This window comes from Chlorocebus sabaeus, chromosome 25, assembly GCF_047675955.1.
Source record: "Chlorocebus sabaeus isolate Y175 chromosome 25, mChlSab1.0.hap1, whole genome shotgun sequence".
Lineage (NCBI taxonomy): Eukaryota > Metazoa > Chordata > Mammalia > Primates > Cercopithecidae > Chlorocebus > Chlorocebus sabaeus.
This window is the reverse complement of record NC_132928.1, coordinates 25967605-25994298: the sequence shown is the minus strand read 5'-3', so window position 1 is coordinate 25994298 and position 26694 is coordinate 25967605. Positions and strand designations below refer to the sequence as shown.

Sequence of the window (26694 nt, the reverse complement as noted above, 5' to 3'; positions counted from 1 at the left end):
TGGGAGGCACAGGGGATGGATATTCTAGAAATGAGTAAGACACAGTGCCCACCCCCAAGTTAGGATGAAAAATGTTCCAGAGGTTTTTAAGAAATTGGATTAAACTGGGTCCCTGACTGCAAGAAATTCCCATTATGCTCCTTCTCACCTTTCTCTTTTGCTAATTATGGAAAATACGGCCCATTTCATCATAGCCTCCTTCCCCCATGCTCCACTACAATCGCCGCATTCTTTTCTAGCTGCAGCTGGTTTCTCCAAGGCTCCTGCTTAAAGTCGATGCATTATGGTGCGTTATGGCCGAAAGCAACCTGGTGCTTCGGCCTGGATAAGAGCCCCTTCTGCATCTTATTCACAGCTTGCAACCTCAGCCCCTTTGATGAGGCCCTCAGGGGAGAGGTCATTCCCTTGATCCTGCAAACCCAGACTCATTTAGCAGTAAAGCAATCACCATCATCCCACTGCCCAATCTAGAAGATGTCTGCTCTCCATCGCTCTCTGCAGCTCTAAGCCAAAGCGGATTCAAGGTAAATTGACTTTACAGGCTCCCCTCCCCAAACACACACACAATGGGCTGGTTTCTTTTGAGTTTAAAAAAGCCCCCTTCTCCATGCACAAGTTCATTCCCTCCATGCTGTTGTCATCGACATATACAGGTGTGTATGTAGGTGTACATGTGTACTCTGCACGTATATCTCTTCTCTCTTGAAGACCGTGTTAACTTTGTGAAATAACTTCCACATTTCAACACGCTTCACAGTAGAGGAAATAAAGTAATATGAAAAACACCCTGCTTGAACTCGACGGTGTGAAAAGATCAAGAATAACACTTTAAAGTCATCTTTAAACCACCGGCTGGGCACGGTGGTTCATGCCTGTAACCCCAGCGCTTTGGGAGGCCAAAGCGGGCAGATCGCCTGAGGCCAGGAGTTCAAGATCAGGCTGGCCAACATGGTGAAACCCCTTCTCTTCTGAAAATACAAAAATTGGCCGGGTGTGGTGGCGCATGCCTGTAGTCCCAGCTACTTGGGAGGCTGAGGCAGGAGAATTGCTTGAACCCGGGAGGCAGAAGTTGCAGTAAGCCGAGATTACACCACCGCACTCCAGCCTAGGAGACAAAATGAGACTTCATCTCAAAATAAATAAATAAAAATATAGATAAAGTCATCTTGTCACCCACCCGCTACCGTTGAGCCACCATGCCAAGCCCCAAAGCCTGTTACTTGCTCTAACAAGATGAGTGGAGAAAAGATTATATTCTTAAGAAATTCCTATGAAAGCTATCCTAAAGCCTTTTCTTTCTTCTTTTCTTCATATTTTTTAATAGAGGCAGGGTCTCATTATGTTGCCCAGGCTGGTCTGGAACTCCTGGCCTCAAGTGATCCTCCCACCTTGGCCTCCCCAAAGTGCTGGGATTACAGGTGTGAGCCACTGTGCCGAGCCCCAAAGCCTTTTCTTGAAGAATTTCTCCCAAACTCACAACCCTCATGAAAAATTAATCCTCAATTCCACAAGACTGCCCACACACAGACCAAATATCTATATATATATTCCTAAAGTCAGACCAGAAATCTAACAACTGCATTCGAAACCCAAAGCCTCAGGTCCTTTCAACCCACACGTACTAAATTGTTGAGGGTCTCCCAGGAGCTCTGTACCGAGGCAGACACAGAAAGACACAAAACGGTCGTCTTTCCTGCCCAAGTGAAGCTTACAGACTAACTGGGGAGATGTGGTGTGCATACAAAACAGTAAAAGAGCTGTCTCGAGGGGAGAGAACATAGAGCCAAGTCATCTGGAATGGTCTACATGCCATGCGGAAGTCCACAGAAGGGTTAGAACAGGGTGTCCTCTCTTCCAAGGGAAGATTGGTGCAAAAGTGGGGTTCCTGACCCTCCCAGCCGACACCATCTTCTTTAGAAGAGAACTGCCAGGTGACGCCCTCGCTGCTCCTGCCTGGCTACTAAACATCTACTTCCGTTCACTTCACGGATGTTCAGTGGACATCGGTCACATGCCAGGTGCCCCGCGAAGCATTCAAGGATGGGTAATATACACAGCGGCACACCCCTGAGGAACTCTACCTTGGTAAAGAGAAAGAAATCCGTGAATGGATACCTCTGTCCTAAGTGTTTGTAATAATGCTGTGTATGAACAGCATCGAGGAGAGGGCTTTTCCCTCTACCTGAGGAAAACCAGAAAGGCTCCTACCATGTGAGCTGGCTCTTAAGGGATAAATCAGGTTTTGCCAGGGGGACAAAAGAAAAAAAGATGCCACCTGGATGGGAAACAGCATGAGTACAAAGGTAGGAAGGTGTGGAGTCCACCCTGTGGGGCTTGTGTGTCTGAAAAAGAAGAGAGGGTCATGTTCCGGTCATGGCGTTATGTAGCTACAAGCCCTCAGCAGGGGATATACTCCCGTCCTCCAAAACACAGGAGGGTTCCTGAACTTCCCTGCCTCTCTCTCCCTGTCCATGAAAAGGGCAACAACAGGGTTGGCTGGCCAGACTTCTGTCCATACCACCTGCCACCTCCGATTCATCAATACGCCGTGTGCCTCTCCTAATGAGAGATTGGGATTAGGACGCCTCCCCCACCTCCTGCTTCCTTTGCCAGGCTCTCAGGGAGCTGGGCTGCCTGGAACAACAGTCTGCAGGGTTAGCCGTTTCTCCCCCCAGGTCGCATGTATACATCCATGGACAGCCCCTTATATTCATGAGAACAAGAGCGTGTGACCTGCAAACTTGGGAAAGCAAGAGGAGAAGTTGGGAGAGGGTCTAGGATGCGAGCCTGTGTCTGGATGTGGCTCCTGCCGCGAGTGGGGGGAGCAGGTGTGTATGTATTGGGAAGGAACGATAGTGGGGGTGCGGCAACCAAGCAGGAATGGCAGGACCGTGTGTGTCACTGGGAAAGCAGGGAGGGAGGGTGGGACCAGGTGGCAGGGAGAGTGAATGAACACTCGCATTTGCATTTCTCCCAGGAATAAATGTGTAGGGTGGGAGGAGGGAAATCGCCTAGGCTGGCTGTGGGGGCGGAGGGCCTCTGGCTGCAAAGCCCAGGCTGTGGAGAGAAGAGGGAGGCATACAGCCCGCCAAATGTGCCATCTGCCTCCTGGGTGCCCTCCAGGATCCAGGACTATCTTTCCCTCCACCCAGCAGAGCCTCTGATGGTGTCTCCCCCCAGGTGGGGGGCTGCCAGGGGTACAGGAACATACTCTTCTCTAGTGACCAGGCTCTTGGGCCGAGGGAAGCCCCCTCTCACACCAGCTGGTGCCCAGGAACACAGCAAGCCAAATGCTGCCCTCATGGGCCAGGCTATTAGATCTGCCTCTTCACCTGGTGTGCCAGGGCAGAGATGAGTTCTGCCAAGCCATCTGCTCTGAGGGCCTGGAAACATATGGACTCAGGATTCCTGGGGAAGAAGGTGGAAATAGGGAGGGTCATGTGAACTAAAGAAAACTCTCTAACCCCACAGTCAAAAAATCTAGGCATTGGCCCTGGCTCAATGTGACCTAGGGCAAGTCATGTCACCTCTTTGGGCCTCACTTTCCTCATCTATACCACAAGGATTTGGACTAGATCTTTACGGGGGCTCACAGCTGGAATTCAATATCTGGTTGGTGGAAAGGAGTAGGGAACAAGGAGAGTCACTGAGAAACCTGGGTGGACCCCGGGGCACAGGCTGGCAGAAGCTGGAAGAAGACTCTTTAGCCACCCCACATCTGCCTTCAGCAAGGACTTGCTTGGCAGCCTGCTAGAGGCACCAAGGAAAGGGGAGTGCTTCCAGATAAATGCCATGGGCCCTCTGTATCTGTGGGTTCCACATCCATGGATTCAACCAACTGCAGATTGAAAATATTCAGAAAAAAATTCACAACGTTCCGAAAAGGAAAACTTGAATTTACTGTGTGCCAGTACTGTGTGGAATCCATGTGAATGGAGTGAGGTGTAAGCCTTGTGTTTGGTGCTATAGGTAATCTAGAGATGATTTAAAGTACACAGGAGGATGTGCATAGGTTATATGCAGATTCACCGTTTTATATAAAAGACCTCAGCATTTGTGGATTTGGTATCCACGGGATGTGCAGAACCAATCCCCCATGGTTACTGAGGGACAACTGTACCTCTCTGAGGGTTGGGGAGAGGATACTTCCCAGGCCCCCGAGGACCCTACACAATGTCTTCTGGTGTTTATGATCCTTTCTAGGGCCCATCTCCCAATTTCCATTTGGTTTCTTCCTAGCAGATTTAGAGAATTTCCCGTATCCTCATGATCATCATCTGTGAACTTGAGGTTGGCATTCAAATCCTATCACATCCCCCATGCACCTTCTCTTTGAACCACCCAGGCCTGCAGCTCCTGCCTCTGGTGATTTTGTTCAATTATGGTCTCTGTGCTGGCACTCTAGGTGGGGGTGAAGTACCTCAGTTCCACCTCGTTTTATCTTTGGATTCTCGCTGTGAAGTGAAGCCTCATCACTCTCTGGCTGGAGAAAGAAGCTGGAAAGACAAGCTCTCTCTCTCCACATCCCCCCACTCCAGCCTTCTCTGAGGGCTCAGAATATGAGGGATGGGGACCCTTCCTTGTGGGGGATGGCACTGCCTGTTCCTCAAAGATGTGGCCTTATCAGGAGGGTGGGCAAGGAAAAGAAAGAAGGAGCTGACAGAGTAAGAGGAGAGACAGAGCAGGAGCTGGAGGTGGGGGGCGAAGCGGAAGGCAGGGGGAGAATTCCTTTTCGTCAAGCACAGGAATGGGGCAGGGGACCCCCTGAGGAAAGAGGAGGGGAAACAGCTGGACATCAGAAGGAATGAGAAGTCTGATTGGTCACAGGCCTGGCCAACTCCTTGCCCTCCCCTGGGCACCACTGTCTAACCCAAGCCCCAGTTCAGACTGCCTCCACCAGAGTCCCCACCTTTCTGGAAGCTACAGGGCTCTCCATCCAGGATCCAGAAGCATTGAAGGGGTAAGGTTCAAGGTTTGAGGCCTCTGGCCCATCGGTATGCAAATGAGGGCAAAGTGTTTGGCTGGGGCAGGGGATTGGGCAGGGAAAATGAAGAGAGTTTAGGCCTCTGGCCAAAGAAGTCGGACAAGACTTCTGAGTGGGCACTAAACTGTCTTAGAAATTTTTTTTAAGATTATGTAATTCGTTTGGGGTGAGGTATGGGAGGTAAGGTGAAGAAATACCTCTTGCTACTGCTGGGGGCTTGCCCCCTTGCCCAGCTGAAATTAAGAAAGGCGGGGAGGTTAACTGGGCATGGTAACACATGCCTGTAGTCCCAGCTACTCGGGAGGCTGAGGCAGGAGGACTGCTGAGCCCAGGACGTTAGGGCTGCAGTGAGCTGTGATCATGCTGTAACACTCCAGCCTAGGCAACAGAGTGACACCTGTCTTAAAAATAGAAAATAAAATTAAAATTAAAAATTAAAAATTAAGATTTTAAAGAAAGAAAGGGGGAGAGCCTACTAGAAGCTTGTGCAGCTAGCTTTGGGGAGGGCTGTGTTAAGCCTACACTGGGGATGACTGTGGTATACACTTATGCCTGGATACAACACCACACCACATGCATTTCCTGACCCGTGTATACATACACAAATTACATGAACATGTGTACTCACATGCATATCACACACATACGCAGGCGTCCGTGCACACACACAAATGCACACAGGTGTCTAAGGAACTTTCCAGATACATACACATTCACGCAATCACACACAAAGATCTCTTTTTTTTTTTTTTCTTTTTTTAAGCTGGAGTCTTGCTCTGTTGCCCAGGCTGGAGTGCAGTGGCACCATCTTGGCTCACTGCAACCTCTGCCTCCCGAGTTCAAGCAATTCTTCTGCCTCAGACTCCCTAGTCCCTGGGATTACAGGTGCCCACCAGCACACCCGGCTCATTTTTGTATTTGTAGTAGAGATGGGGTTTCACAATGTTGGCCAGACTGGTCTCGAACTCCCGACCTCAGGTGATCCACCCACCTCAGCCTTCCAAAATGCTGGGATTACAGCATGAGTCACCGCACCCAGCCAGAACTCTTGTACCTATAATAATCTGTTTCTAAAAAACTGTATTTACAAGTATATTTCATAAACTAACATTCTTTTTTACATTGTAGGTTGCATTGTAAGTCCAACATACAATGTAAAAAAGAATGTAATGTAATGTAAGTCCGTGTCTCCTAAAGAGACTAGATGCGCCGGGCGCGGTGGCTCAAGCCTGTAATCCCAGCACTTTGGGAGGCCGAGACGGGCGGATCACGAGGTCAGGAGATCGAGTCCATCCTGGCTAACACGGTGAAACCCCGTCTCTACTAAAAAAAATACAAAAAAATAGCCGGGCGAGGTGGTGGGCGCCTGTAGTCCCAGCTACTCGGGAGGCTGAGGCAGGAGAATGGCGTAAACCCGGGAGGCGGAGCTTGCAGTGAGCTGAGATCCAGCCACTGCAGCCCGGGCGACAGAGCGAGACTCCGTCTCAAAAAAAAAAAAAAAAAAAAAAAAAGAGACTAGATGCTCCTAGGAAGGGCTGTGCCTTATTCATTCTGTACCCACAGAGGCAAGTCCTGTGCCTGGAACTCAATAGACACCCATAAATGTTTGTTGAGCAAATGTAAGAAGAGATGATCTTTATAAAAACCCATAAGATTCAACTGGGCATGGTGGCTTACACCTGTAATCCCAGCACTTTGGGAGGCTAGGGCGGGTGGATCACCTGAGACCAGCCTGACCAACATGGTGAAACCCGTTCTTTACTAAAAATTCAAAAATTAGCCGGGCGTGGTGGGTGCCTGTGATCTCAGCTACTCGGGAGGCTGAGGCAGGAGATTCACTTGAACCTGGAAGGCGGAGGTTGCAGTGAGCCAAGATAGAGTCACTGCACTCCAGCCTGGGCAACAAGAACGAAACTCCACCTCAAAAAAACAAACAAACAAAAAGATCCCATAAGATTCTTTGATGTTGGCATTCTCTGAATCGAGCTTAGTGACTAGCAGTCATGTTCTGAGCATGGGGTTAAGAGAGGACATCTGTGTGCATGCACCAGTGTGGGCCTGGTTTGTAGACAAGGGGATTCTTGTGAATGTGTCTGTGTTGAGATGTGTCTGCACATGCCTCTGTGAGTGAATATCAGTGTTTGGGTGAGAGTGTAAAAACATTAAAGTGGGGCAGTGGTGGGCAGGGACTGCTAGGAGATACCCCCCAAGACATAGTCCCAGCTGGTAGGGAGTTTGTGCATGTGATGAGGGCACTGAGTCTGCAAGTGTGGGAGTGGGAAGTGGGGTAAATCTTCCAGCCGTTCCCACAACCCTCTGGAGAGCCTGCCCCTCAGATCGCTGCCCTTCCTCCTGCCCACTTGCCAGGACCTGCCGCTGAAGGGATTCTCATTCCCATCCAACTCCCCATGAGGCTCCTGGCTTTCCTGAGTCTGCTGGCCTTGGTGCTGCAGGAGTCAGGGACAGCTTCTCTCCCAAGGAAGGAGAGGAAGAGGAGAGAGGAGCAGATGCCTAGGGAAGGCGATTCCTTTGAAGTTCTGCCTCTGGGGAACGACGTCCTGAACCCAGACAACTATGGTGAAGTCATTGACCTGAGCAACTATGAGGAGCTCACAGACTATGGGGACCAGCTCCCCGAGGTGAGGGACACAGGAGACCGACTGCATTCCCTGCATGACACTGGGAGTCAGAGGCCCAGGACCTCCCACCTGCCCCATAGTATGGGTGTCTCAAGCCTCCACCTCTTTCTCTATGAGGTGGAAATTCTTATCCCTCCATAAGGATTTGTCACTTAGATGATACTAAGAAAGAGGACACAAACCTGGGACTCCTCCTTCTTCAGAAGTCATACATCCCTCCCCCTGCCGTCAAGTAGAACCCAAAGCCATGTCTCACTGGGGGAGGAGTTCGAATGTCCTCATCATATTCTCTAGGAAATAAAAGTGCCACATCCCCCGTCTCTTTTCTGAAACTGTCCTCCAGTCTGAAGTTCTTTCCTAGGCCCTCTTGGCCTTCACTGCAGCAGCCTGGGGTGCAAGCCCAGAAGCCCCCACTCGATTGCTGCATGAGCCTGGTCGGTGTGGAGCAGGGGAAGAGCGCCAGCCTGGGAAATTGGGAGAGCAGGTTCCATCTCTGCCTTGACCACCTGCTGGCTCTATGATCCTCATCCCTCTCCTCTCAGGGTCTCAGTTTCTTCATCCGTAGGATGGACATGCCGGACCTGATGCTCTCTCAGGTCCCCTTTTCACACAGTCTTTCTGCTATCCCTTCCCCCTCCTTCTCCACAGTGACTTTTTGCCCATTTGAAATCCATCACTGAGGTTTTCAGGGTCCAAAGTTAAGTCCCTTTCAGGCAAAAGCTGGGTTACTGTGTACTCTGTGCTACATCTCCAGGTTAAGGTGACTAGCTTCGCTCCCACAACCAGGATCAGTCCCGCCAAGAGCACTACAGCTCCAAGGACACCCTCATCAAACCCCACGATGACTAGACCTACTACAGCGGGGCCGCTACTGAGTTCCCAGCCCAACCATGGTAAGTGCACAGTCACATGGTCACAATATCCCTAGGTCATAGGCCAAGCAGCTATGACCCAGCACCAGGGGTACCAAAGTGGAACATGGTCAGTGTGGGGATGTGGAGGGTCAGGGCTACCCTTACTAGCAGAGAGAGGAGGGGAAATGGCCACAGTAAGAACAGGAAAAAAGAAATCAAAGACAGACACTGGCTGTCCCTAATACTTTTGCCTGAATGTACAAGTTGAGTAAGAAGCAAAGAATGCAAGAACTCCCTTATGCCCTAGCAAAGCCACCCTGCCTTAATTAATAGCATGACAGGGGAAGCAGGTTGAGTGGTAATTAGATCAGAGACAATTAAAAACCTGTAGAGAAGAATAACTAACTTTGTGGCTGCCACTTGGCGTGGGAGCAAATGAAGCAGTCACACTGCTTTTCAGCTCCAAAGTCCCTCTTCAGCAGCTCTCTTTCCTTTCCCGATGCCCTCCTGGAGGCTGGAGTTGGCATTCCTGGCAGTGAGGCCTTGGCACTCTGCTGGCAGTCAGAAGTGGGCAGAGGAAGGCTGAAGTTCATTCTGGACCTGCTTGCCCCGAGCTTCCCTGTTCGCTTCTTGGGATGTTTGCCTTGGGTGAACCGGGAGTATTGGGGCATCGGTAGGAAAACCATTCAGTCAGGAATCCATGACCTCTCAGAGCTACAGTCTCAGGCTTAAAGAGGCCATAAAGGGTCTCAGCTGAACCCATTCACAGCCTCAGGATAAGAAAGATGCTGGGGCCCCTCTGCTCCACCCACTCCTCCTGGTCACTGCTGGCAGAGAAGAGCTCCTTAATCTTGGGGCTGTGTCACTGCCACCAGAGTTCTTCCTTGAGTTGGGCTAAACTGGTCTCTCAGTAATTTCTGTGCCTTGTGACAGCAGGTGACAGAAACCACCTGTGCTATTCAGTTGTATGATCCAATAAAGTCTCCCCAACTATTTGGGGTGGGTGACCTGGCCTAACCTCATGACACCTGGGTACAAAGACAGGGTTATGGACAGAACAAGAGAGGGCTACTTCCCAAAGAAAAATTGGCATGCTGATGCCATAAGAAGGGGAAGTGGATGTTGAGTGGGCATTGTGCTCTCCACCTTGGTTCTATTGTGCTTCTTGGAGCCACACAGAACATATCTAATTTCTCTTCCCCAAGGCAGATGGCAGAGCCAGCAACCACTGGCCATCCCACTTAATTCTGGCTTCACTTTTTGGGACCAGAGAGGAATCCTATGGAAAAGAGACCAAGGGATGTCCTAGAAATACCCACATAGGCCCAGGAAAATGTACACAGAACCAGGGTCTGCTGAAAGTATAAATGGGCTTAGACTGGGTAGTAACTGAGGATGGACCTGCCTCTCTGGGGTCGAGGACAGAGTGACAGGCTGGGAGCAGCCAACAGCACTGAGTACATGGTGCCTGTCAGTTCTGGGCAGCAACCCATAGGCTCTCAAAAAGGCATAGATGGCCATGGTTCAGATACTCCCTGGGGCAAGGGCCATTGGCCCCAGAGGCTGAAGAGATCTCCCTTTGTTTTGTCTTTCACCTGGACCAGGTCTGCCCACCTGCCTGGTCTGCGTGTGTCTTGGTTCCTCTGTGTATTGCGATGACATTGACCTAGAGGACATTCCTCCTCTTCCCCGGAGGACTGCCTACCTGTATGCCCGCTTCAACCGCATCAGCCGTATCAGGGCCGAAGACTTCGAAGGGCTGAGTATGTAATGCCCTGGGAAAAGATGAGTGGGGGCAGGCATAGGAAGCCACCCTGCCACTAGAACAGTCACCAACACTGGGTTAACTCTTTCCTGTTGGCTCTCAGTCCATCCAGCTGTCAAAGGGAAATAGTCCGAAGTCTCTAGAAGTCCCTTCCTTTAAGTGTTTAGATGGTGGAAGGGACCTATTTTTATTTGCTCTCCAAAAACGTCTGGGAAGTTGGGAGGGGAAGGTATGATCTGCCAACATCTTCAGGATGTCCCAGCAATGACAGCTGTGTGATCATCTGGCCTCTGGGCAGGACTGTCTTAAATCTACTCTCCATGGCACTGATGCTGTTTACAAGGTTGTTTGTGTGCTTTTTGCTTCATTATGCCCTATGCCCTGCTTGAGACAGGAGACCTGGGCTCTGATCCCGATTCTACCACTAATTATCCAGAGCCTTTCTGGGCCTAAGCACCCTTCTGTGTAGACTCACAAGTGGAGGTGAGGTGGATCCAGGGATTCCTGGGCCTGTTCATTCTCACTCTCAAGAGACTTCTTCTAAAGGATCCAAGGTGGGCGGCCACCGCACAGGACAGGATTCCAGGGAGGGGCACTGAGGTATCTGAGGGCTTTTCCAAGGAGTCCTGGTTTATGTTATTTTCTCTGGTTTGGGCTAGTGCAGGTGGAGAGCTGGTTACAATCCCCTCATCTTGAGAGGGATGGAGCAAGGTGTGGAGACACCTCCATTCTGGGCAAGGAAAGACAGTGTGTTCTGGTTCATCTCTTTGTTCTCCCCCAACCTCTCTCAGCAAAGTTGAAGAGGATTGACCTCTCCAGCAACCTCATTTCCTCCATCGATAATGATGCCTTCCGCCTGCTACATGCCCTCCAGGACCTCATCCTCCCAGAGAACCTGCTGGAAGCTCTGCCCGTGCTGCCCAATGGCATTGAGATCCTGGACGTCCGCCAAAATCGGCTCCGGAGCTCGGGAATACAGCCTGTGGCCTTCAGGGTGAGTTGAGGCCTTAGGTCCACTATCTATCACCTCCACCACCCACCTTCACCCACCGCCACCCACCTCCACCCACCAACACCCACCTCCACCTCTACCACCCACCACCACCCACCACCACCCACCTCCACCCACCTCCATCCCCACCACCCACCACCACCACCACCACCCACCTCCACCTCCACCACCCACCTCCATCTCCACCACCCACCAATACCCACCACCACCCACCTCCACCTCTACCACCCACCTCCATCACCACCACCCACCTCCACCTCCACCACCCACCTCCACCTCTACCTCCCACCTCCACCACCACCACCCACCTCCACCTCCACCACCACCCACCTCCATCCCCACCACCCACCACCACCTCCACCACCCACCTCCACCTCCACCACCCACCTCCACCTCCACCACCCACCTCCACCTCTACCTCCCACCTCCACCACCACCACCCACCTCCACCTCCACCACCACCCACCTCCATCCCCACCACCCACCTCCACCTCTACCTCCCACCTCCACCACCACCACCCACCTCCACCCACCTCCACAACCACCACCCACCTCCACCACCACCACCCACCTCCACCCACCTCCACAACCACCACCCACCTCCACCACCACCACCCACCTCCACCCACCTCCACCTCCACCACCCACCTCCACCACCCACCTCCATCCCCACCACCCACCTCCACCACCACCACCCACCTCCACCCACCTCCACCACCACCACCCACCTCCATCCACCTCCACCACCACCACCCACCTCCACCACCACCACCCACCTCCACCCACCTCCACCACCACCACCCACCTCCACCACCACCACCCACCTCCACCCACCTCCACCACCACCACCCACCTCCACCACCACCACCCACCTCCATCCCCACCACCCACCTCCACCTCCACCACCCACCTCCACCACCACCACCCACCTCCACCACCACCACCCACCTCCATCCCCACCACCCACCTCCACCACCACCACCCACCTCCATCCCCACCACCCACCTCCACCACCACCACCCACCTCCATCCCCACCACCCACATCCACCACCACCCACCTCCATCCCCACCACCCACCTCCACCATCACCACCCACCTCCATCCCCACCACCACCACCCACCTCCATCCCCACCACCCACCTCCACCACCACCACCCACCTCCATCCCCACCACCCACCTCCATCCCCCCCACCCACCTCCACCTCCTCCCCCACCCCCACCACCCACCTCCATCCCCACCACCACCCACCTCTACCACCCACCTTCACCCCTACCACCTCCACCACCCACCTCCACCACCCACCTCCATCCCCACCACCCACCTCCACCACCACCACCCACCTCCATCCCCACCACCCACCTCCACCACCCACCTCCATCCCCACCACCCACATCCACCACCACCCACCTCCATCCCCACCACCCACCTCCACCATCACCACCCACCTCCATCCCCACCACCCACCTCCACCACCACCACCCACCTCCATCCCCACCACCCACCTCCACCACCACCACCCACCTCCATCCCCCCCACCCACCTCCATCCCCCCCACCCACCTCCACCTCCTCCCCCACCCCCACCACCCACCTCCATCCCCACCACCACCCACCTCTACCACCCACCTTCACCCCTACCACCTCCACCACCCACCTCCACCCACACCACCACCACCACCCACCTTCACCACCCACCTCCACCACCCACCTGCACTCGCACTACACACTTCCACCACCACCACCCACTGTTTTCATCCTTTTAAATTTGCTATTTATTGATTCTTTCAGTTGCAAGAAACTGATTCTGACCCAAGAAAAGGAGATCCCAAGAACCTCCATAAATGGAAACAGCACTATTAGGCCTAATGGGCCTGTTACTGGCTGAGTATCCCTAACCTGAAATCCAGAATCCAAAATGCTCCAATAAGCATTTCCTTTGAGCATCTAGTTGACATTCAAAAAGTTTTGGGTTTTGGAGCATTTTGGATTTTGGATATTTGGATTTGGGATCTCAACCTGTACTGGGAATGGGGGTTCAGAAGTCAAGGTGGACAACTCTCTCTCTCTCTCTTTGGGGCACAAGGCCTCTTGTCTTGGCTTCTTTCTGTGCATCTGCTCAATTCACCTGTCTGCTCACCAGCGTCCTCTGCACACTCGCAGGTTCTGCTCCCTGAAAACTTACACATGAGTTTAACTTGGAAAAGTGCTGATTCTGGCCCTGACTCTACATATCCTTTTATTTCCAAAACCCGCCACTAAGTGACTGATTAATCATTGTCTTTCTATGATCAAATGCTCAAGAGAGACTTTTTTGTTGTTGTTTTGAGACAGATCTCGCTCTGTCGCCCAGGCTGGAGTGCAGTGGCATGATCTCGGCTCACTGCAACCTCTGTCTCCCATGTTCAAGCAATTCTCCAGCCTCAGCCTCCTGAGTAGCTGGGATTACAGGAGGCACCACCATGCCCAGCTAGTTTTTGTATTTTTAGTAGAGATGGGGTTTCACCATGTTGGCCAGGCTGGTCTCAAACTCCTGACCTCAGGTGATCTGCCCACCTTGGCCTCCCGAAGTGCAGGGATTGCAGGTGTGAGCCACTGCACCTGTCCAAGAAAGACTATTTGATTGGTCATTGGTTGGCCAGTTTTGATGGGAAGGGCTAAGTTATATGACACAAATATGCCCCCTGGGGCGGCCCTTTCAATAGGGCTAGGAAGAGCCCCAGGTATGTTCGCCCGTGTGCTCTCTCTCTCTGTCTGTCTGTCTCTCAAGTAGTAGAATCTTTTATGCAATCGAATTCCTATTTAGAAGCATCAAATAAACCAAATTAGACTTGTATTTTTGAAATAGGATGAGGGCACAGAGGCACACCTGCTTGCTCTCTCGCCCCGCCCTCCCCAGTGCCTTCCACCCTCTCAGCCTTTTCCTGTCTACAGTGGTCTTTGAGGGAGTTTTACAGAACACAGTGTCACTACCACTGTTGTGGTGGAAGAGCACTAGACTGGGGATCAGAAGTCTGCCACGTGACCTCGGGCCTCAGTCTTTCGGTCTCTGAGAACAGGATTGCATGATCCCTGAAGTTCCCCACTGCTCAGCCTCAGCAACATCCCAGCTGTCTCCATATCAGGGGGTGCCGCTTTGCCTTGACTCAGAGCTGTTTTCTCAGCCCAGGATAAGGCCTGGGCTTGGGAGCCACAGAGACCTAGGTTTGTGTAAGAGTCACCCAACCTCTCTGACCTTGTTTTCTCATCTGCAAAATGAGGGTAATAATACCTGCTTGACACAGCTGCTGGAGGGTTAAATAAGATAGCATTTACAAAGAGAACAGGAGGGTTAGATATGCATAGCAGATGCTCCATAAATGGTAGCTATCATTTTTCTTTGCTCCCTGAGCCCTGCTGAAGGCTTGTCTCTTCCCAAACCCTTCTCTGATTAACACTGTCTGATTCCGAGAGCGCAGTCCCATGCACACGCTGTGTGCCTCTCTGTGCCTGCGGTTGTCATTCTAATAGTCTGGCTGTCTCCCGAGTGTCTGCTCTGTACCTGCTCCTCATCCAGAGCAAGGACGATAAACAGAGCATGGAGGATGGAAGTTAGATACCAGGGAACAGGTCATGCCAGTGAAAGGTATGAGACTTACGCAGCTGTGGGGTCTCCTTTATTGGAGGTTTTATTGGAGACACTGATTGGGAGGTCTTGTCTAGATAATTGTCCATGGCCCCAGGGTTAGCATTTGGAGACTTGTCATTGGGGAAAGTCCCTTCTGATAGCAGAGAAGTTGAGGCAGAGCTGAAATGTCCCCTGGTCCTCCCTTCTACCCTGTCCCTGCCCCTCCCCTGCACCACCCAGTGTCATTACCAGCTGATTAGTTCTTTCCTACTTCAGTGGCTGGCACCTCAATGGTAGCAGCTTTCCTCCTGCATCCAGTTGGAGTTAGTGTCTGTAAGCTCCTTAAAGACCAGGGCAACCCCTGTGGCACCCAGCACAGAGCCTGGCGCATGACTGATGCTAAGTGAGCCCCGAGTGAACAAATGTCTCTGGCCTCATAGCCATCCTCACTGCCAGGGTCCAACATGTTGGACCCACCAGCCTTCTACACTCTGTTTTCTCCCAGGCAATGGAGAAGCTACAGTTCCTTTACCTGTCAGACAACCTGCTGGATTCCATCCCAGGGCCTTTGCCCCTGAGCCTGCGCTCTGTACACCTGCAGGTAAGGAGCCTCACCCAGAGCAAGGGTGATAAACAGCATGGAGGATGGAAGTTAGATACCATGAGCAGGTCATGGCAGTGAGAGGCATGAGGCTTAGGCAGATGTGGGGTATCCTTGATTGGAGGGTTTATTGGAGACAAGAATTGGGAGGTCTTGTCTAAATAGTTTTCCATGACCCCAGTTTGATTTTCTCCATTTTTTTCTGTTTAAAACACTTTCTCTCTCTCCACCACTTTATTTCATCTTACCCAACTGCTTTTCCTTCTCTCTTTTTCCTACCCTCTGTCTCTTTCCTTCCCTTCAGTCCTTCCCTCCTTCCTCTCTGCCTTTCTCTTCCTCTTCTTCTGTGCCCTCTCTCTCCATCCATCCCCCCTGGGGCTCCTCTTCTCACCCTTGTTGTGTGGCTTTGGCCCTAGATGCTTCAGTTTCTCCAGTTGCACCAGAGCAGGCAGAGCTGGTAGGGACAGCAGATGTGAGCCTTTGGTGCTGCTTAAGGGGCAGACCGTCTTGGTGGGGCTCAGCTGGTGTGTGTTCTTCCCAGAATAACCTGATAGAGACCATGCAGAGAGACGTCTTCTGTGATCCCGAGGAGCACAAATACACCCGCAGGCAGCTGGAAGACATCCGCCTGGACGGCAACCCCATCAACCTCAGCCTCTTCCCCAGCGCCTACTTCTGCCTGCCTCGGCTCCCCATCGGCCGCTTCATCTAGCTCAGAGCCCTTCCACTCCTCCCAGGTAAGAGGCCTCCAAGGACCATGCAGGCATGAGCCTCCAGCCATAAAGCCCAATATCTTTCAACAGTGATCTTTAGCCCAGGCATTAATTGACCTCTCAATCCCTTGCAAAAATCACACACACGTACACGCATGCATGCACACACACACTCATGTACTGAAATGTCTTTCAGCAGCCAAATTTGCATTTCTTCATCTTCTTTCCTTGACACTTATGGCTCCTGGCTCAGAAAATAGCAATGTCTGCAGTGGAGCTCTTTTCCATATTCCCCATCTCTCGTACCCACACAGAATGCCAAGAAAGCCGTGGGAGAGGAAGAGGGGGAGGAGGAAGAGAAGGAAGAAGGGGGGAAGAGGAGAAGCAGTGATATGCTGGAGCCAGCTCTTACTACTTGCCGGAACTGATTATTAAATTTTCCAGAATATTGCAAGTCAGTTGTTAAACACAGCCATTGTGAAAAATTAAATTATATAAACTCACAATTAAATATATTATATTGAAAACAAACGTAATAATTATTCAAAAATCATCATTTTTCAATTAGTTCACTATATTTCACTAGTAACCATGCCCTTGAAGTTATTTCTGTCCGTGGTGTCTGTATGGGGGAACCTCTAGGTAATGGTGTGCTCCTCGGATCTCTTCCAGCTCCCCATTCAGTGACATCACATTGGTGGTTTAAAATTGGCCATGGTAGGGGTATTTACACTACAGAACTTGGTAAACGCTACCAATTGGGATTTCCTTTTCTGAGAGCTGACTATAAAATGTTTGCCTGCATACCACTGAGGAGAAAGAATAGCTACTTAAACCAGCTCCCTCTACCCGCATGCCATCCTACTGGGGTAGATAGGGTTTCTATAGGGCATTCCTTCATTTCCTGCTCTTCTGAGGCCAGGGCCTCCTGTTAGATTTGGAGGGAGCCATTCATAAGGATGGAGAACTGAGATGAATCTTCACCCAGATGCGCTTCTTGTAGCACTTACCTACTCCCTGGCTCACCGGCCAGTCTCTGAGCATGGAGGGCTCAGCCAGCTCGTTCCTGGCCACTGGGGTTTCCGTCCTTCCCATTTGCTCCTGCATGTTCGACCACCAGAGGGCAGCCTTGTGCAAAGATAGATACATAAAAATAGCAATTACTCACCTTCTGCCTTTTGGATCCTGGGCAGGGGCTGCTATGCTGGGAGGATGGGAAGAAGGGCAACTATCATGTAGCCAATGATTTGTTCCTTGAGTTAGAAGGGAGAGGAGATGCTACCCTTCTCCTCACCCTTATAAGGAGGTTTTGGGCAAGGGGAATGTGATGGATGGGTGCTTGGCCTCACGCCTCATGTCAAGGCATGAGAGAGGGATAAGGCAGGGAATTCACCTACTCATGCAGGAGGATCTTATGGAGCACCCACTGCTACGTGGTAATAAGATGGTGCACAACAGAAACATATTCCTTTTCCTCACAGAGCTTAGAATGTAGTGCAAAAGACAGGTGTGAAACAAGCACACTAATAACCATGCTATTCAACTCGTAAAAGTGCTATAAAGGGTATGTACAGAATGCTACAAATGCTTACAAGAGGAAGACCCAGCTTAGGGGTCCAGAAGATCTTGCAGAACTGACGTTTAAGCTGAAACCCAAAGGAGTGGGAGTTAGCCAGGCAATGAGTTGCCAAGGCAACTATTCAAGGTCCCTGGTGGTCCCCGAGTCAGGAGGGGCAGGTGTTTCTTGTGGGCTACATGGAAAGGAATTCACATATCTGCCTCCCCCACCTCTCTCTGGCACCTCACTGTGCACTTGGATCCTCACGGCGGTCCTGTAAGCAGCCAAGTCAGAAATTATTATTCACATTCTTTAGATGGAGACATGGAGAACTAGAGACCAGTCACTGACCCCAGCTCACACGGGTGACTCCGGGTTGCACCAAGACTCAACACACAGGCTACAGACTGGCAATGGGAAGTCTTGAAGGTGGTGGGAGGTGCCTTCATGCCATCGTGGTACCTGCCTTCACTCCTAGGGAATCTAGGATTCCAGCACACCTAGCCCCAGGGGAGGACGGGGAAGGCAGTGAGCCGAGGGCCCCTTGCCTTTCAGAGCAGCAGAGCTGTCACTGGTCCTTCCTCTCCTTTGTCTCCTCTTTCTGTCTTCCAAGAGTATGTTACAGCGAAATCTCTCTGTGTGTGTGTGTGTTTGTGTGAGTGTTTTCTGTTTCTCTCTCTCCCTTTCTCTGTTTCATCCACCAATCCTATCCCCTTCCATATCCAATATCCCATTCCATATCCTGCTTTATTGGATTATGGCAAGGCCTAGGCATGCAACAGCTGAAAGCCTAAAGTTCTCCAAATGTAAGAGACCCTGGATTTAGGAATCCAATTTTCTTTTTTTCTTTCTTTCTTTTCTTTTTTTTTTTTTTTTTTTTTTTTTTTTTTTTTTTTTTTTTGAGATTTCACTCTTGTTGCCCAGGCTGGAGTGCAATGACGTGATCTCGCCTCACCGCAACCTCCTCCTCCTGGGTTCAAGCAATTCTCCTGCCTCAGCCTCCTGAGTAGCTGGGATTACAGGCATGCACCACCACGCCTGGCTAATTTTGTATTTTAAGTAGAGACAGGGTTTCTCCATGTTGGTCAGGCTGGTCTCGAACTCCTGACCTCAGGTGATCTGCCTGGCTCGGCCTCTCAAAGTGCTGGAATTACAGGCATGAGCCACCACTCCTGACCGAGGAATCCAATTTTTTTAAAACTCCAAAAAAAAAAAAGGTTTTCTAGAACTGGGGCTTTTGGGTACTGGAAGCCACATCATTCCTACATGCCTCTCAGTTACTCTTTGCTGAGTACAGAAAGGCACCTGGCTCCTGCTCTATTGTGGGACAGGGGATCTAACAATCCCTGGACTCCTGGAGTTTGCCAGACCTATAATAGAAGCTTTTCTGTACATCAACTCATTTAATTCCAGCAACAACCCTAGTGAATAGGGATGCTCATCTCGACTGCACATGAAGAAACAGGCTTCTGAAAGGGGAGTGGCCCAAACCTAAACAGCGAGAGAGTGGCAGAGCTAGGATTCAATCCTGGGTCCATCCAGCCAGAGTCTGAAGTCCTGCTCTCTGCCACACTCCAGTGCAGACACCACTTTCAAGTTCCAATTAAAGGAGGCCGGCTCCAGACAGTTTCTTTCCCGAGGCCATTGTTGCTACTCCGGGAGGGGTTCCCCAAGGGCCATTGCCTCTGCAGCTGTCTCTTGGCTAATCCCCCATTTTTGGCTAGGGAAGCCCAAGGAAGAGAAAGAATGTCCTTGTTGGCTGTCTCCCTGAAGAAATTCTAAACAGAGCATCTGTCCCTCTGCACCAGGGAGGGAGGGAGGAAGAGAGAGGTGGGGAGAGACAGAGAGAGAGAAATCCCACAGCTGTTGCTTCTTGATCTTGATGTGAACAGCTAGGGCTCCTGTTTCTCGGGGACCTAAAGGGGTTAGGGTTGGGCAACTGGTAGGGAAGGCAGAGAGCACCTCTTTAGCCAGAGTGAGGCCCTCCTATCCTGCAGATGGTAAAGATGGAGAGAATGACACAGGGTAGATGCAAGCCAGACCTGAGAGAGTACAAAGGAAGGGAGAGAGAGGAGGGGCTATGGGGTCCAGCCAGGCATGGCAGGCAGCTTGAGGGCCTCATGCCAGCCGGCAGTCTAGGTTTGCATCAAATCCACCTCCTCCAACACCAAACTTTCCTAACCTCACTCATCCAGGTCCTTCGTGGCCCAGCAGCACTCATATTTGACCTTGGCAGGAGCACTTGCTCTGGGAGGCACTCTGGTGACTATTCTGCCAGCTCTGTGTGAAGGGGAGTGCCTCCCTCCTTTGGGGCACCCTGTGGCCTTCAGGAGGGTCCTGCCTTAACCCGTCTTATGAGTCTCAGTGGGAGAAAGTCGTGGGGAAGAGGCCAGGGCCCCTCCTCTCCGCGAGAGAAAGGATGAGTTTGCAATGACCTCCCCCCGCCCCCCCCCGCCCCGTGACTGCCTTATTCTCAGTTCCAGGGTCCTGTTTTCCTGAAGGTTACCAGCAAGGCCCAGGGCCAGAGCAGGCTCGTGGAGAAGGGAGGGTGGGAGGGGCTGCTGGAGGGGCTGGAACTAAGTCTGTTTTAGGAGCCAAGGCCGTTTCCCCACCCTGACCTTGCCTGGGCTCCCTTCCTGCTTCCTTTTCCCTTTTTTCTCTTCCCTGGGAATAGTAATCTTTTACATTTCTGCTGTCAGTTTGCACTTCAGCAAGCTCTTTACATATGGGACCTAATTTGATAGTCCTAACAACTCTGTGAGGAAAGAATTATTATCCCTCCTTTTACTGATAGAAAATGAGAGGCTAAGTACTTTGTTCCAGAGAAAGATGACTTAACATAAACAATCTATAACAGAAAAGAAAGATGGGCAAGGGGGTGGAGCTGCAGTGACAGCCAGCACTTCTTGGGAATTCTTGTCAGAGAAATGGGAAGTCCCATCTCCAGCTCCTGGAGCAGAGGATGGGTGCCCCCCACCATGACCTCCGAAATGCTTTGAAAAGCAAGGACTCAGAAGTGCATCACCCAGGCTAGAAAAATGGGGGCTGCCTATGGAACTTGAGTCCAGGGCCTGCTCCCAGCAGGATCAAGGCCTGTGTCCTTAGGAAGCACATGAGGTAATGAAGGTCTCAGCCCGGGAGAACCTTGGGGCTCAAGGACACATGGCCCCCCATCTCTGCCGCACCCCCACATGCCCGTGTCTGTGTCCTCCTTCCTTCTGGCCAGGACAGAGGCAGACAGACCAGACGGGGAGGTGGCCTCAGCTCGCCCCGCCCCCTCCCTGTCTAGCTCCCTCTCAGCTTTCTCCTCCCACCTCACCTGCCCCTCCCCTCTCCCCCACAGGAGACATCAGCTCAATTTTGTCTCTCCTCTCTCTCAAGGTCATCTCTTGGACCAGCGGGCATCACATTCTCCAGCAGCCGCCATTTCGCACGCCTCCCTCCTGTGGCCGCTGGCAGCGTGGACAAAAGTCTCCATGTAGAGGGAGGATGCCTGCTTCTTTCCCCACAGCTCTTATGTCTCCCTTCTCCCTGCGGGTGACAAAGAAGCCCAAGGACCAACTCCTTCCTGCCTCATTGTAATAAAATTCCCCATACTGAGGCCTTCTTGTCTTCAACCTGGCCTGTCCAGCCCTTCCAGACACGTCCAAATGCATGGCCTGGATGTACTTGTGTACTTCCTTTCAAACGAGCCCACACAGAACACCTGCTCTCCCCTTCCTCCTCTCTGCACTCCTTCTGCCTCCTTTTTTTCTGTTCTCCTTCTGTGCCCAGGCACCAGAGCAAATAGCTTTTTGTTTCCTCTTGGCACTACCAGTCCCAGCCCTGCCTCCAGGAGTTCTTTTCTCCCTCTCTCTCTTTTTAAAAGACGGGGTCTCACTAGGTTGCCTAGGCTGGTCTTGAACTCTTGGGCTCAAACGTCCACCTGCCTCAGCCTCCTGAGTAGCTAGGATTACAGATGTGCGCCAGTGTGCTGACTCCAGAATTCTTTTCTCCTGTGTCTAACACGCAGTTCAGACACAGGAGGGAGTGGAAGTGTTTCTTGTTATGGCACCTGTAAAGGAACTGTGATGCAAGGGAGTGAGCACTGGAGTGAGAGTCTGAAGACCTGAGTTTGACTACCCCACATCCTGATCACACCAGCACTTCACTCTGTCCTGGCCCTGTGGAGTTCCCTCACTCCAAATCTGTTGCTCAAAGCATATCCAAGCCCAAGGGGTGTGGTGCCTATCCCTATCTTATTACATTTCTAGTCTAAGAACAAAGACACAACCCTCTTCTACTGTTCCCAACAGCACAGACTAACATTGACAAAGAGGGATTAAATGGTAAAGGAGAAAACGAAGGAAGTACAGGAAATACACACAATCAGTCTAGTCTCACAAGTTGAGCTTTCTGAGCCCAAATCAACTATACCGTGGCTTTAAAGCTGGCTTAGCTGCAGGCCTTCCTGATCATTCTCTGGTCCACGCAGAAGAGAGAATAATCCAAGCTTTTCAAGTCCTTTCTGGCCCATCCTGAAACCAAAGGTAACGACCTTTGAATTACACATTGTCCATAATCAGTGCCCCCCAAGGATCACTGGGCAGTCTTAGGAGAGGTGCTTCTCCCAAAGAGAGGCCCCCTGCCTCCCAGGACAGACTCCTGGAGCCCAGCACCTGTGAGAGCTGTAGCACCTCGCTTGGAGATCTAAGAAATCCCTGAAGGAAGCTGGGCACGGTGGCTCACATCTGTAATCCCAGCACTTTGGGAGGCTGAGCAGGCAGATCACAAGGTCAGGAGATGGAGACCAGCCTGACCAACATGGTGAAACGTGGTCTCTACTAAAAATACAAAAATTAGCCGGGTGTGGTGGCATGCGCCTGTAATCCCAGCTACTCGGGTGCCTGAGGCAGGAGAATTGCTTGAACCTGGAAGGTGGAGGTTGCAGTGAGCCAAAATCATGCCATTGCACTCCGGCCTTGGCAACAGAGCAAGACTGTGTCCCAAAAAAAAAAAGAAGAAGAAAAAGAAAAGACATCCCTGAAGGAGCCATACTCTGGGAGACAGGCAAGAAGGCAGGTTTTAACCCTGTGGACATACAGTGGAAGATGAGCTTCTGCCCTTGGGGGAGTGTTGGGGGTGGGAGTGGGAGCATGAGAAATGGGGTGGGCAGAGAAGAGCGGGACCTCCCACAGTGCATGAGGTCCTTGGCTCTAAATAATCTTGAAACACACTAGCCCAGAAAGATGCAAACAGCCCCCATGCTGGGAATGTTCTGCAAAGTAGGAAGGTGTTAAGCAGTTACCCAGATGTTTCAAGCCAAAGCATCCTGCAGAGGAGGGGGAAAAAAAGTCGTCTTTTGGGACTGAAGTTTTCCAAATCAGCTGTGAGCTTGGGCTGTAATCACCTTGCCAACGCAGACGCTACCCCTTTGAAGAAGTCAGTCCGAAAACAGGATCCTTCTTAAAGTCAGCAGATCAGTGCATTATCCCTGCAGAGATGATAGGAAATAGAGAACGACAGGAAGCTGTCAGAAAGTCAATATTTCAAAGGATCAAAGAGTCCTCAGGGTCCTTTGGTCCATGCACCTGTATCCAGGCAGGGCTTTACCTAGTGCTGATGGTGATGTTCTCTGGTTTACGCCAGGGCCAGAGGTGCGGGCTGCAGAAAGCACCTGCCACCATCTGTAGGACATCACGTTAGCCCTGCGCATTACATGCATCATTACGTTTCATCTCCATCGTAGCCTGATGAGGTGGGTGCTTCCCCAATTTTACAGAAGGCAGACTTTGGGAAGCTGAGGCAGTCAGATCTCCTGAGGTCAGGAGTTCGAGACCAGTCTGGCCAACATGGTGAAACCCTGTCTCTACTAAAAATACAAAAATTAGGCAGGTGTAGTGGCAGTCGCCTGTAAATCCAGCTACTCAGGAGGCTGAGGCAGGAGAATTGCTTGAACCCTGAAGGCGGAGCTTGCAGTGAGCCGAGATCACGCCACTGCACTCCAGCTTGGGCGACAGAGTGAGACTCCGTCTCAAAAAAAAAAAAAAAAAAAAAAAGGAAGGCAGAGAAGTTAAGTTTTGGTCCAAGGTCACACAGTGAGGAGTAAGAGGCAGACTAGATATTCAAATTTGGCCTGAGTGCAAAGCCTGCTGGCCCTCTGGCCTTGGAGCTGCGTGTCCGACACACCTGCTGAATCATGTCTTGCCTCACACTTCCTTGCTCATAGAACATACCCAATAAACCTTGTGCTAGGCCAGCTCGCTCCACGGCGCGGTGGGGAGGCAGACCTGCTACAGAAATCTGACCATGTAAATGGCTCCTTTTCTACCCCTCCTCTCCTGATGTTCCTAAGTGGTGGCCCCTGCACACCTGGCTTTCTCCTCTCAGCTTCACCAGTCTGGATCTCCCTTCCCACACCCCCTCCCTTCCTATCTATTGTCTCTGAACCCAACTTCTTGGCTCCTGTGCTCCTATTCATGGGATTTCTTTCCGCTTCTGTAACCCTGAGTACAATAGGCTCCTTCCTGCTTATTGGTAAACAGAGTCACAACAAGCCCAAGTGTGTTCTAGGCCAGGTTTGAGCTCTTGATCGAGCCTCTCTCTCGGCCTTCTTGTTCCAGTTTTTTTTTTCTAATGGGAACATGAACTCCTAGAGAGGTGGCCTGGCACACCCCTGCCTCTCTGCTGCTCCTCTCCATTCCAGAGCATTACAGTTTGAGGGGTAAGTGGGTACAGCACGAAACTTACTGCCTCATTCCTTCCATGATGTCCAGGAACTGCCCACTTACCTCCTGCCTGGAATACCGGGAGAGAAGCGGGAAAGGGAAAGTGTTTGTTTGTTTGCTGTCATCACTAAGCAAGTTCCCATCACCCCACTCCCCAGGGGTGGGTGGTGTTGTCCAAGTAACTTCTATGACAGCCTGCAAAGAAGCAGAAGCAGACAAGGTGGGGACATGAACACCCCAGAAGCAATAGCACACACCCCACCTGGAACACAGCATCCCAGGGGCTGAAGGGGATGTCCTAACTCTTAACCAAGGAGGTCCCCTGTCTCCCATGAATCCTGAGTCTCAGTTTCCTGAGCAGGGTAGAGAAGGAGCCCTTGAGTGTGTAAGGCCCATCGACAAAGAGATTTACTCAGATCCAGGCCCTGCCTCAATCTTACCCACCTTTAGTGTCCTTCGTTCATTTTTTTTAATGATTCTTTATTAAGTGCTAAGCACCAGGGTCAGCATAGTAATAAAGACAGACAAGGTCCCTGGTCTCAGGGAGACAGAATAAACAAATAATAGCAGATAAATGATACAATTCAGACAGGGACAGTTGCTAAATGGCAACAAAAGGAAGTGAACGTGGCAGTGACTGGTAGTGGAGGCCAGTGACATGAGGTAGGGCAGCCAAGGAAGGCCTCCTGGGGGTGGTGATGGTTGACCTGAGACCTCCCTGATGAGAAGGCAGCGGGGAATGTTTTCCAGGCAATGGGAACAGAAGGCGAAAAGCACAAAGGAGAGAGGAGGCCCATGTGGGCAGCAGAGCGGGCTTGGGGTGCGGTCAGAGGCAGCAGGGCCCTGGGTAGGAAAGCCTCCGAGGATTCTCTTGTGAGTGCACGGGATCCTTCTCTGAGAAACACACACCGCTCGCCGCCTTCTCTCCCTGTTAGTCATGCTGAAAACACGAGGCAGGAGGGAAAGGCAGCATGATTCACAGACTGGAGGGTGACAGTGACCAGAGCAAGTTTAACCTTTTAAAGAGGAAGGATCTGTTGCTTGGCTACCAGGCCTGCGTAGGGTAATGAGTGGAAATGGGGAACAGAAGTGGAGAAAGAAGAGAGACCTAGAAGCGGGGTGGTGGGGAAAGGGCAGGAACCCCTCGTGGGCTGGAGCCTGCAGAGGGAGGGAGAATGTGAGCAGCTTCCAGAAGGTGTGGGGCTTTGAGGAAAGGGGACGGAGAACATCTGAAGGAAGCTTGGGTGTAATCCGGCCACTGTCTCCAGAAGACTCAGGTAGGTGTGCTTCACTGTGTCTTAAAGCTTTTAGAGTTAGATATTGGGTTCTTTAGGGTGTGTCTCCAGCTTGAAGTGTGCCTCACAGTAGAAACAGGAAGGCCTTATTTGATTTGGGTTACAGGAGAAGCAGAGGCCCCTGTTTGGGGTGCACTGTGGAGACTGGAATTTGGGTAGAAGAGGCGACTGCTCCCGCTTGGACGCTAACCAGCTGCGTGGCCTCAGGCATATCTGCTTTGCTCTATTCCCTCCTCTGGCCAAGAGAAGAGAAGGTTCAGTGATCTCCAAGGTGCAGTCTGCAGCTCTGTGATCTCACATGTTCTTTTGTTTTCTTAACAGGAAGGCTACTCAGAGAAGGGTCCCCCCAAGGGATGAGGGACGGTTTGCCTAACCCTGTGGCAGACGGCTCTGCTTCTCTTCATGGTAAGGGAGGGAAGTTACAGGGGTATGCCTCCTGGCTCCCCAGCATCCACACACTGCTAAGACCCAGCCACCCCAAAGACACCATCCCTCCCTCGGGGACGGGGACTCCCAGAAGCCTCCCTAAGGTTCCATCTTTAGGTGCCAGGAATGGGGCTCGGTTCCCCCCCAGTCTCCAGAAAGGTAGGGAAAGAAGCCAAGTGACCCTGTAAACACCTCCCCAAGGAAGGAGGCTGTGACCTCGGCAGATGAAGCAGCCCCCTGGAAAGAGAAGAGCCCCTTGCTGTTCTGGAGAGGCCCCAGTGACCGTGGCCCTGAGAACCAAGAGCTCGGCAGCGCTGTCCCTCCTCCTGCTGTGGCTCAGGGCAGAGCCAAGCCCAAGACCCTGCCCCGCCCTCTCTTTCCCTCTAGCTCAGCGGCAGGAGCCTATGGATAGCTTCTGAAACACACCGCCTGCTTTCTCATGCAGGATAAAGGCCTCCCTCCAGAACCTGCCCAGCTTTTCCACCGCATTAGTAATCAGCGCACAGAACAAGCGCTTTCTCTCCCTCTCCTCCC

General features: G+C 51.7%; 1 protein-coding gene and 1 long non-coding RNA gene across 3 annotated transcripts; one reads left to right on the top strand and one right to left on the bottom strand.

Moving 5' to 3' along the window:
- Positions 1 to 6661: 6661 nt before the first annotated feature.
- On the top strand, positions 6662 to 17189 carry OPTC (opticin). Its single transcript, XM_007988880.3, has 6 exons — positions 6662 to 7623; positions 8378 to 8516; positions 10082 to 10240; positions 11034 to 11236; positions 15366 to 15461; positions 16003 to 17189. The coding sequence occupies exons 1-6, from the start codon at positions 7393 to 7395 to the stop codon at positions 16171 to 16173; spliced, it is 999 nt and encodes a 332-aa protein (XP_007987071.2). The 5' UTR covers positions 6662 to 7392; the 3' UTR covers positions 16174 to 17189.
- Positions 15539 to 23708, bottom strand: LOC103230276 (uncharacterized). 2 transcript variants are annotated; one of them, XR_496473.3, is made up of 5 exons: positions 23325 to 23708; positions 23020 to 23205; positions 22149 to 22249; positions 17185 to 17302; positions 15539 to 16008 (listed from the first exon to the last, which is right to left on the bottom strand). It is a non-coding gene; the product is annotated as an uncharacterized lncRNA (long non-coding RNA). The 2 variants fall into 2 exon arrangements; XR_496476.3 differs by having other exon boundaries at positions 23122 to 23205.
- Between the last annotated feature and the right edge of the window lie 2986 nt (positions 23709 to 26694).